General features: G+C 31.9%; 1 protein-coding gene across 1 annotated transcript in view; it reads right to left on the bottom strand.

Annotated features, from left to right (window-relative positions):
• LOC136834889 (carboxylesterase 1C-like) overlaps nucleotides 1-10,453 on the bottom strand; it is an 18,850-nt gene extending 8,397 nt beyond the window's left edge. Inside the window, exons 1-8 of the mRNA XM_067097710.1 lie at nucleotides 10,297-10,453; nucleotides 8,892-8,995; nucleotides 7,821-7,992; nucleotides 6,589-6,726; nucleotides 5,191-5,344; nucleotides 3,712-3,785; nucleotides 2,591-2,705; nucleotides 1,618-1,817 (exon numbers count right to left, since the gene is read on the bottom strand). Coding sequence (XP_066953811.1) covers nucleotides 1,618-1,817; nucleotides 2,591-2,705; nucleotides 3,712-3,785; nucleotides 5,191-5,344; nucleotides 6,589-6,726; nucleotides 7,821-7,992; nucleotides 8,892-8,995 — 957 coding nt within the window. The 5' untranslated portion in view covers nucleotides 10,297-10,453. The remainder of the gene's footprint in view (nucleotides 1-1,617; nucleotides 1,818-2,590; nucleotides 2,706-3,711; nucleotides 3,786-5,190; nucleotides 5,345-6,588; nucleotides 6,727-7,820; nucleotides 7,993-8,891; nucleotides 8,996-10,296) is intronic.
• Between the last annotated feature and the right edge of the window lie 2,047 nt (nucleotides 10,454-12,500).

Raw genomic sequence — 12,500 nt, 5'->3', positions numbered from 1 at the left:
AGCGTTTATTTAATCATTTCGATTGTTTCTTATCTGATAATTCCGATTGTTTACTCAAAGTAATTCTGATTTGTTTATCGAATAATTCCGATTGTTTACTTATGGTAATTCTGTTTTTTTTTTATTGAATATTTCCGATTGTTTATTTTAAAATTTCCGATTTGTTTATTTGATTATTCCGATTGTTCATTTAAAGTAATTCCGATTGTTTACTTAAAGTAATTCTGATTTATTTATTGAATAATCTCGATTGATAAGTTAAAGTGATTCAGACTTGTTTATCTACTAATTCCGATTTTTTATTAGCAATTAAGGTTGTTTATCTAAATTCATTCCGATTGTTTACTCAACGTAATTCCGATTTATTCATTTTGATTGTTTATTTAAAGTAATTTGGTTATTGATGATTAATTCTTATTTGCTTATTTACAATTTACATTTGTTTACTTAAAGTAATTCCGATTGTCTATTTAATAACTCCGATTGTTTATTTAATTCACAACTTAAGGGATTTATGCTGCGGGTTTTATTATTGTTGTTGTGATTGTAATCTAACAATTTTGAAATGATGTTACTTTATTTAACGAAATTATAAAAAAGAAGATGCTAATATTGAACTATAACATAACTATAAATATAATGTATTCGGTTATTAATACTATTATTATTGTTGCTAAACGGCAAAAAAATTACAGTACTTTCTTTAACGAACTTTTATAGAAGAAACAAGTAATAGAGAAAACATCGCTATTAATATATATATATATATATATATATATATATATATATATATATATATATATATATATATATATATATATATATATATATATATATATATATATATATATATATATATATATATATATATTGTGTGTGTGTGTGTGTGTGTGTGTAAATTTCAATTGTTCCCTCCGTATGAATTACATTATTCCGTATCTTCGTGAAATTTGGTAGGAATGCATGTAACAGTTACGTGATTTCTTTATGGAAATTTATATAATATAGACTTAATTTTAAGTTCAGTAAGTAGCAACAATAGTTGAAATATTACCCATCAATATGAAAAATATTTCCAATTCCCCGAAATCCTTGTAAGGATATGTTTTTGATACAACAATTCCAAATTATATTTCAACAATATGTGGTCTATATTTTGTTATCAATTCTCACCTCAAAGCCTTGTACAGGCATTCCTAATGATTTCTTGCGATTTAGGAAAATCGTCATATTTGATATAATCATAAAATTCCCTTTTCTTTCAACTGGGAAAGTTTCTCTGAATGGATAAATTTATCTCCCATTTGTTTAAGGAGTGGGCTATAGAGTTCAGGCCAAACGCCAAGCATTGGGACCTATAAGGTCATTCAGCGCTGGAAACGAAAATGAGAGTGGGTAGGTCTGAAAGTTGTACCAAGAGGAAAACCTCGCCGTTGCACTATGAAATTATTGTTAGGAGAGGGTGGATAGCAAGATGGATGGAGGTACAGTAAAAGGAATGAAAGGGGTTGCAGCTAGGGGCCGAAGGGACGCTGCAAAGAACCTTAACTAATGCCTACAGTGCACCCCGTGAAAAGAAGGAGAAGTATCTAGTCCAAGAGACTTCTCGGTGCTTACCATATAAGCGTGTAGATTCATGGTGAGCTCGTGAACAGGTTTAGCTTGCATGCACTGGAAAATGGCAGTGGGGCTTGTTTTTAAACAGTTATTTACGATTGCAATCTTCTTATACGAGCCGTTCTGCTCGTCACCGAAACAGTTTCTCTGCAGGAATGATCCCGATTCCAGAATCATGGCGTGGAAGACTGGTTTACTGGCTGTCGGAGGAAAAACAATATCATTTTAGGATTTTGTCACTGATGACATAGAATCATTGCTTCAAAGAGTGGTTTCCTGACTGTCAGTAATGAAAGAAATAATTTCAAAATTTTATCACTGATAACTTAGAATCATTGCGTCAAAGAGTGGGTGCCTGAATGTCAATAATAAAAACAAATCATTTCAGAAAATTTTCAACGATAACTTAGAATCATGGTACAAAAGTGTAGCTCTTTGACTGCCAAAGAAAAATAAACAAAATATTTCACGAATTTTATCACGGATAGCTTAGAAGCTGGCTATAGCAAAAAAAATAAAAAAAAAAATATATATATATATATATATATATATATATATATATATATATATATATATATATATATATATATATATCCAGCCCTTTTGTGAAGATTTTGAGAAAATTCCGTCATAATTTTTAATTTATATAATTATTTTAACGACTGAAAACATTTGTGGATGATTTCAAAAGTTATGGAGATTATCATTTGACAACGGATAATTCGATCATCCAAATGAAGGACGTTTGTCTAAGTTATATATCAAGCTCCTCTAGGTTCTTGATTATTTCACCATTAGGAAATCTTAGACAAGATTTTTCTTATTATAACATATTTAACTTTCTTCAGTAATCGTCCCATTTCTTGGATCTTATTGAATCGAAAATTCTGGTCTGGTCTTCCTAAGGGCACAAGACACTCCACTCTCCAGTTTCTGAATAGATCAAAGTAACGTCAAGATTCTTGAAAATTACCACTGGTGACGTTCTTGAAAAGAAGCAGGAAGCTCGTCAGAACGGCACCAAATCCTTGACCGAACACTGTGACGTTATTTTCATCGCCGCCCAGAAACTTGATGTTTTGCTGTACCTGTGCTTGAGGGAACAGTATTATTATTATTATTATTATTATTATTATTATTATTATTATTATTATTATTATTATTATTATTATTATTATTCAAAAGATGAACTTAATTCATAAGAACAAGCCCACCACAGGGGCTATTGACTTGCAATTCAAGCTTCAAAAGAATATTATTATTATTATTATTATTATTATTATTATTATTATTATTATTATTATTATTATTATTATTATTATTATTATTATTATTATTGTTCAGAAAATAAACACGATTCATATGGAAGAAGGCCACCACAGGGACTATTGACTTTAAATTCAAAGAATTCCAAATATTATTATTATTATTATTATTATTATTATTATTATTATTATTATTATTATTATTATTATTATTATTATTATTCAGAAGATGAACTCCTTCATAGGAACAGGCCCAGAAAAACGGATAAATTCAATTCCAAAGAATATGTTATTATTATTATTATTAAATTAATTATTATTATTATTATTATTATTATTATTATTATTATTATTCAGAAGACGGACACGATTCATATGGAACAAGTCACAGGGCCACTGACTAGAAATTTAAGCTTCAAAGATGGTCTTTATATTATTATTATTATTATTATTATTATTATTATTATTATTATTATTATTATTATTATTATTATTATTATTCAGAAGATGAACTCCTTCATTTGGAACAAGCCCACAAAAGGAGTCATTGATTTAAAATTCAAGCTTCCAAAGAACATGATGTTCTTTCGAAAGAACTAACAGAAGATAAAGGTAAATACAAAGAGAAAGGAGACGAATTATTAGAAAAACGGATAAATTAAAAAATTTAATATAAATAAATAAGAATGTAAGAAAATTATTAGAATACAGAGAAGGGAAGTAAATTTGATCCGCGTTTAAAGATTTGGAGATCAGAAGGTCTCCAAAAATATCTACTAGAAAATTAATCTCATTCTTCATTTCTATATATAATAAGTGATTTACTCACCCACTGTAAAGCTAAGATATGATCCCAGAGCATTACATTCCCTGGAGCATCTTTGCTGTTCATGGTAAATGTCCCTGTAATAATTAAGTATCTTTTAATCATAGTGAGCAATGTTTTTGAGCTTATATAACGGTGATTAATATAAATTCATCCTTATATAATAATTATTTATAATTATTAATATAAATTCATTCTCCCTGCCTGTTTTTATAAGTCATAAGTGATGTATTTGATCTTACTTATCATTATTAATATAAAATTCATTCTCCGTAACAGCTTTACTACGTTATAAGTAATGTATTTGATCTTACCTAAAAATTACGAATGTAAATTCATTCTCTCTACTAGTCCTGCAAATTCAAAAGTAGTGTATTTGACCTTATTCAAACATGGTTAATATCGATTCAGTCTCTCTACCAGAGTTATCAGTAATATAAATTCATTCTCTCTACCAGATTTATTGTATCATAAGTTATGTACTTGGTCTTATTTGAGAATGATTAATATAAATTCATTCTCTCTACCAGGGTCTTATAACATTTTATGTAAAGTAACAGTTCTCATATAACAGTGGTTAATATAAATTCATTCTCTCTGCCACTTTATAACGTCATAATTAATGTGCTTGATGTTATGTAACAGATATTATTTCAGAAATAACAAAACCTGGAGAGATATTGGCAATGAAACTACAATGCCTGGGACTACAGCATTGATCGTAAAAGCTGCTATGCTATGAAATGCTGCTGCATTTTCCAATAATCAATATTCACTCACATCCACCTCATGAAAAAGGCATTTAATTTTTTTATATTTGTCCAATATGCTTTCACAAGGTAATTACGTTAAATGCTCTCTTGTTAATAATCAATTTCCGGCGACATCAACCTCATGAACAGCTCATTTAATCTTTCATATTTTACCAATATTCTTTCGCAAGATAATTACGTTAAATGCTCTCTTGTTAATAATCGATTTCCAGTGACATCAACCTCATGAACAGCTCATTTAATCTTTCATATTTTGCCAGTATGCTTTCGCAAGGTAATTACGTTAAATACTCTCTTGTTAATAATCGATTTCCAGCGACATCAACCTCATGAACAGCTCATTTAATCTTTCATATTTGACCAATATGCTTTCGCAAGATAATTACGTTAGCTCTCGTGTTAATAATCGATTTCCAGCGACATCAGCTTCACAAACAGCTCATTTAATCCTTCATATTTGGCCAATGTGCTTTCGCAAGGTAATTACGTTGAATACTCTCTTGTTAATAATCGATTTCCAGCGACATCAACCTCATGAACAGCTCATTTAATCTTTCATATTTGACCAATATGCTTTCGCAAGATAATTACGTTAAATGCTCTCGTGTTAATAATCGATTTCCAGCGACATCAGCTTCACAAACAGCTCATTTAATCCTTCATATTTGGCCAATGTGCTTTCGCAAGGCAAGGGCTCATAAACACTCACCTAGTGTTCCTATCCTGTACTGGAATGTGACCAAGATGACATTGTAGTCCAACAAGACGTCTGGCTTGTACTCTGAGGAGTCTCCAGCGACCCCGTCTCCCCCGTGGCTAAATACCATCACGGGTATCGTCCCAGTTGTGGCCTCGGTTGGTTTCTGGGGAAAATGAAGTCTCAATAATGTCTTGATTTAAACTCTTCGAACTGTTGATCTGATGTTTGGCTTTCGTTAGGAATGTGTATGTAAACCTTCGTGCCTTTTTTTTCGCCAAAGTCAAAATATCCTACTCTGTGACAACTGTCGTTGGTAATTTCATTGGTTTCATCAATAATTTCATTGTAATTGTATTGGTTTCATATCTAATTTCGTTGTAATTTCATTGGTTTCATTGCTAATGTCATTGTAATTTCATTGGTTCCATTGCTAATTCATTGGCTTCATTGCTAATTTCACTGTAATTTTATTGGCTTCATTGCTAATTTCACTGTAATTTTATTGGTTTCATTGCTAATTTCACTGTAATTTTATTGGTTTCATTGCCAATTTCATTGGTTTCTTTGCTAATTTCACAATGATTTCATTGCCTTCATTGCTAATTTCAATGTAAATTCCTTGGTGTCATACCTAATTTCATTGTAATTTCACTGATTTTATTGCTGATTTCATTGTAATTTCAATATTTTATTACTAATTTCGTTGTAATTTCATTGCTTTCATTACTAATTTCAATGTAATTTCAATATTTTATTGCTAATTTCATTGTAATTTCATTGGTTTCATTGCTAATTTCAATGTAATTTCATTGCTTTCATTGCTATTTTCGATGTAATCTCATTTTGCTTTCATTGCCAATTTCACTGTAATTTCCTTGGTTTCATCGCAAATTTCATTGTAATTTCACTGCTTTCATTACTAATTTCGTTACAATTTCATTGGTTTCATCGCTAATTTCATTGTAATGTCGTTGCTTTCATTGCTAATTTCTAGGTAATTTCTTTGCTCCTGTTGCTAATTTCGCTGTCATTCCATTGCTTTCATAGCTAATTTCATTGTAATTTCAATACTTTATTGCTAACTTCGTTGTAATTTCATTGTTTTCATTGCTAATTTCATTTAGCAGAGTCCATACTGTATTCGATGGCAGGTTCAGTAATACAAAATCTACCTACTTTAGTAATGTTTCAAACAGCATAATATTCCTTCTACCTAAAACCAAAGATGTTACTCTATGGCAGCTAGGGTGATTCTACGCTACAGTAAAACATGTCACGAACAAGTTGCCAAGTTTCAACATGTTTGTGACACGTATGCAACAAGTTGCTGTAAACGTATGCTCTGACCAGTTCAATAATAGAAACCCTTTTCAGCTCAGAATGTACTGCAAGGACAAGAATACTCACAATAAAGGTATAAACGTTCAAAACCAGGCAATCCTCACTGCTGTCGAAGTCATATTCCTTGTTCCTCATCTGTGGGCATCTCTTTCCGTAGGAGGAGGCATCCAGTATCGTTGTGGGCAGCGTAAACATCGTAGATTTCTGCCGACATACAGAAGAGGTGTCCCTGAATCTAAATATCTTGGAAAATTGACATTGCCAAAAGGGGTAGATGAGACAGAACAGTGATTTTACAGTTTTCTTGGATTTTCAAATTGGAATTACAAGGTAAGGAGACAAAACAATTATTCTACAGCTTTCTTAGAGTTTTCAATTCGTATTTTCAACGTTGGAATTTGGAGGTAGAGAATGAAATAATGAGGAAAGTACGAGAGATATTGTTCCTGAATCTAAATATCTTGGAAAATTGACATTGCCCAAAGGGGGTAGTTTTCTTGGATTTTCAGATGAAACAGAGACAAAACAATTTTACTGATTTTTCAGTTAGTATTTTCAATGTTGGAATTTGGATTTTCAAATTGGAATGACGAGGATATTGTTCCTGAATCTAAAATCTTAGAAAATTGACATTATTAGATGAAACAACAGTGATTTTACAGTCTTCTTATTTTCACGAGGTTGATATTTTCAGTTATCACTTGATATTTTCAGCGTTGGTAACAATTATTTTAAAGTTTTCTTAGGGTTTTATTTTCAACAGTTTTGTTAGAGTTTTCAATTGGTATTCAGTGAAGGAAACAGTTATTTTACAGTTTTCTTAGGGTTGTCAGATGGTATTTTCAATGTTGGAATTACAAGGTGTGGAATAACATAATGACGTAAGTATGAGAGAAAATTATTCTGAAAGAGAATGCATCATCATCATACTTTTGATCATCAACTTTCATTTAGGCGAAAGATAAAGTATAAACATTAAAAAATACTCATAGTAGCACGAGTCTTAAAATGAAGAAACAAATCCACAGTTTTATATATATGTACATATATATAAAGATAAATCTGTACAGATTCTCGAAAGCCATCTGTACAGAGTCATCTTTAAATATATGTACATGTACATAACTGTGGATTTGTTTCTCCATTCGTTTACATATCACTTCCGGACTTCATGATAACAAATTGCAGAGTTCACTGACTGCATTGTTTATTGCGAGATTCAGAAAAGTCTCTCTCTGTACCTGACAGTCCTCAGGGAATTCCAAGAACCGGCCGAAAAAATGTCTAACTCCCATTACCTTGAATCTCTTGGTGCCGGCGGTGTTCTGCCCGTATTTCAGTCCAAGGAAAGCGTATACGGTTCGCCCCTTCACCGTTTTCATTTCTTTATATGTCGTTAATACGGGGTTAGCGCTCCCCATGAAGCCTCTTCCCAACGTTGTACTGGGAGGATCGACCCCAGGCGTTATTCTGTGGGATTAGAATTGGTATAGATGTCGAAATGTAAATGAAATATCAAAGATGTAGTGTGGCCTTTAAAATGCAACTTTGAGTAATGTCCATAGTGCATCACTATATTGTGAACTGAAATAGTGTAAAAAGACACAATAATTTAAATGGGAGACTGTATTTTTCCGAAAAACAATAAAGGGTTAAAAAAAAAAAAAAAAAAAAAGTGACTGTTGTGCATATGGTCGAAAGATCCCATTTTTTCTTTAACCCTTTTTAGTATTTTGGAAAAATACAGTCTTTCATTTGCATTACTGTAACTTTTTACTAATTTTAGTAGTGTTTTCGTCTAGATATATTAAAAATGTTTTCATCTGAGTGATTAACAATACACATGGATAAAAATACAAATATTAATATCTTAAACATTTTAATGAGAAATCAAAATGATTTTAAATATTATTTGGAGAAAAGAATTAAGCCCTCTCGTCATCATTCAGGTGAACCTATGAAACGGCAGAGGTTGTATTTTGCTAATTGTATTTAGATAAAATCCGATGATTTATTTACTTATCACTCATCAATCATAAGCTATGGTTATATATATATATATATATATATATATATATATATATATATATATATATATATATGTGTATATCTAGATATATATAAATATATATACAGTATATATATATATATATATATATATATATATATATATATATATATATATATATATATATATAACGACCTTATCAATAAACAAGAAGTCCTCATTTGCTAGAAATTATTGTAAACCAACAGAAATTCGTGAATGAAAGAAAAGATTCAACATGAAAACTAACCCTAAATAATAATTATTATTGATTTTGCCTTATTCATTATAAGACTAAAGGAGTCAATCTTTCAGTACTTACAAATGTTCGATGTGTGAATGGGATGTAGATAATGCAGGCCTGATGTTGAATGCAAAGTATATTATATGAAGGAATATTGCATATCGAAGCCATCTCGAATTCATCTGAAAATATAAAGAAAATGGATATTTTGACCTTAATTAGTTATTAATAATCTAGTTTACGAGAGAGAGAGAGAGAGAGAGAGAGAGAGAGAGAGAGAGAGAAGGAATAATGGAACTCAATACCTTGATTTTGGCATTGTAATCTGAGAGAGAGAGAGAGAGAGAGAGAGAGAGAGAGAGAGAGACAGACAGACAGACAGACAGACAGACAGACAGAGAGAAGGAATAATGGAACTGAATACCTTGACTGTAATCTGAGAGAGAGAGAGAGAGAGAGAGAGAGAGAGAGAGAGAGAGAGAGAGAGAGAGAGAGAGAGAGAGAGTTTAGATCTCCAATTGTTCCCTTCATTGCAGAAAGTATTATTTATTATTTGTTGTAGGGTCCTGAGACAAGGATTACTGTTAGCTTAATAGAGAGAGAGAGAGAGAGAGAGAGAGAGAGAGAGAGAGAGAGAGAGAGAGAGAGAGAGATTCTGATAAAGAGTACAAATGGCAGACTGTTTTACATCATTGCAGTAAGTTTTGTTTAATCACTATTTTTGTGGGTCGTACAACTGGTACTACTGCTCCCATCCCGTCAAAATCGACGGTAATATAAAAGTTTTGGTGGAGACGGTACTTCCCGATCTTAGGGCCGTTACGTACCGTTCCGAAAATGAGACCAATTAATGTTTGTTCACAGAGAATTAAAATAAATGCCTGAATATAATCACTTGATCAACGTTCTCAGAAGGGAAGTCTTGTATTAATGAGAATCAAGAGATGAAATGAACGCAGAATAACTAAAAATTAATAAGAAAATATTAATGATAGTATTAAACAGGTAATAACTGCCGAAAAGAATAGAATAATACGCAAAGTATATTGATTTTTTCACTGATTAGTTTTATTATATTTTTTATTTCCATGGCTCCAGTGGCTGCCTCAGTTATTAATTTCCCAATATATCTTCTGTTACAATAAAATAAAATAAAATAGTGTGTTTGTGTGTGTTGTGTGTGTGTGTGTGTGTGTGTGTGTTTCAGATGCCGTAATGAACCTGTTTGTTTCTTAGATTCAATATATATTTGATTTTCATGGCTACAATGATTTTTCATTTATTAATTTCACAATGCATCTTCGGTTACAGCGAAATCGGGCAGGTATGAGTGTGCGTAAGTATGTGTATGTATGTATGAAGGTATGTATGCAATCCCGTATACCTGCGTGTGAGCGCCAGCAATTTCATACCATCTATATAAAACACAAAGTGAAGTAACAATACGTAAAAGAAAAAGTAGTAAAAATATAATATAACTCACCTTTTCCTAACAAGTTAATAACTCGTTCGAAGCTGCAAAGTCCCACTTATCGATAGCGAGTCTAAACAGAAACAGTCTTAGAATAACAGTTCACCTCACTTTGAGTGTCCTGTCACCGTTTTGACAAGATACCCTATCTCTCAACTGAGGCATTGGGCATCGCTTATCTGGGCAGTGAAGAGGTTTCTTCAAGATAAGATAAACTAAAAACAAGTCCCAAACAATGAAAGCATTTACTGACTTTGAAGATCGGCTCTCTCTTTTTTATAAGTCACTTTTTTACGGGTTTTATTTTTTTTTTTTCGAAATAATCTGAGTTAGGAAATTTGTTCACTTAAATGTTTCAGTGTTCACAATTCAAAAGTACTTTTGTGTGTATGAGAGAGAGAGAGAGAGAGAGAGAGAGAGAGAGAGAGAGAGAGAGAGAGAGAGAGAGAGAGAGAGAGCCAAGAGTAGAGTGTGATGAGAGAGAGAGAGAGAGAGAGAGAGAGAGAAAATTTGTTTATTTCAATGCCTCTCTCCCAACATTTCTGAAAGTACATGTGTTGTGTGTGTAGAGAGAGAGAGAGAGAGAGAGAGAGAGTCAGCAAAGAAAGAGAGAGAGAGAGAGAGAGAGAGAGAGAGAGTCACTGCCCAACCTTGAAAGTACTTGTGTGTGTATGAGAGAGAGAGAGAGAGAGAGAGAGAGAGAGAGAGAGAGAGAGAGAGAGAGAGAGAGAGAGAGACTAATTAATTCAATAAAATTTAATCCATTAGTAATTATAGTTCCATTTGCTATTTAGACATTTTTTATCAGTGCTAAATCATTGTGACTGCAAGCATAAACGTAGCTTTAGACTCATTGCTTTACCCAGTCAGCGAATTGCTTTCTTCATCTCGGCGTTGCTCATCTCGCAGTTCTTATCAGTTCGTTGATAAAGATAACAGATAGGAGGCCATTTATACTCAGGGGATGGAGTGTTCAAAATCTGATCGAATATATATTTTATATCTGTCATGACTTTTATAACAAGTCATATGCTTTCAACTAAAATACAGTTAAAGCGAAAACGTACTTTAATTATAATGCTGCATTTGTTTTATATTCTCTGATAAATCTTTGAGAGTTTACCACAACAAGATTTCAAAATGTTATTCCTGTATCCTTTATATCACAGTTTTTAGTTTTCTGTAAACGAAAACTATTGTGCCGGCTTTGTTTGTCCGTCCTCACTTTATTCTTTCCGCACTTTTTTCTGTCAGCCCTCATATCTTAAAAACTACTGAGGTTAGAGGGCTGCAAATTGGTATGTTGATCATCCACCCTCCAATCATCAAACATACAAAATTGCAGCCCTCTAGCCTCAGTAGTTTTTATTTTATTTAAGGTTAAAATTAGCTATAATCGTGCTTCCGGCAACGCAACACCACAGGCCACCACGGCTGGCTGCGAGTTTCATGGGCCGCTGCTCATACAACATGATACCGAGACCACCGAAAGATAGATCTGTTTTCGGTGGCCTTGATTATACGCTGTACCGGCTGTACAGAAAACTCGATTGCGCCGAAGAGACTTCGACGCATTTTTTACTTGTTTTTACTAGTGCTCCACGTTCGTTAACAGAACAGTGGTATATCATGTAAATGTAAGTAAACCAGACTGTTTATGAAATATAAATGCAAAAACTTTGTTTCTCTGGGACATAGCGAACTAAGAAGAGGTCATTTCAGATCTTAAATCATTTCGCTTTTTAATAAAATCTGTAGGAAATTGTTTCCTTAATGCCAAGATGTTTGTGTTTAAAATGTGAAGCATTAAGGTTTAATTAATATTCTCTATAACATATTTTTTTTTTTAGTCTCAACTTGCATGCTCCTACTGATGAATATATCTTCAATATATCTAAAGCTTTTACTTAATTATTTTTCAGGAAATCATATCTAGCTCTGGTGTTGTTTTGTAATATATTGAATTCACAGTGATGGAAAAAATATATAAACAGAATATGAGTCATAGGCATTTCTCATAGGAATACCAATAATATGCTTAGGAATTAGTCAATGCAAATAGAATAGCTGTTATCATCAATTTAAAATCAATCAATTTATACCATTTGTTAATAAATGAATGATTCGTTCTCTATAACAAGTTGTTTATTTATTTTCAGCAATCTGTTTCGTAACATTTTTAATACCTTTTAGAAATAAATGAATGATTCTTTTCT

This window comes from Macrobrachium rosenbergii, chromosome 54 (genome assembly GCF_040412425.1).
Source record: "Macrobrachium rosenbergii isolate ZJJX-2024 chromosome 54, ASM4041242v1, whole genome shotgun sequence".
Taxonomy (NCBI): Eukaryota; Metazoa; Arthropoda; class Malacostraca; order Decapoda; family Palaemonidae; genus Macrobrachium; species Macrobrachium rosenbergii.
This window is presented reverse-complemented; position numbering and strand designations above follow the sequence as displayed.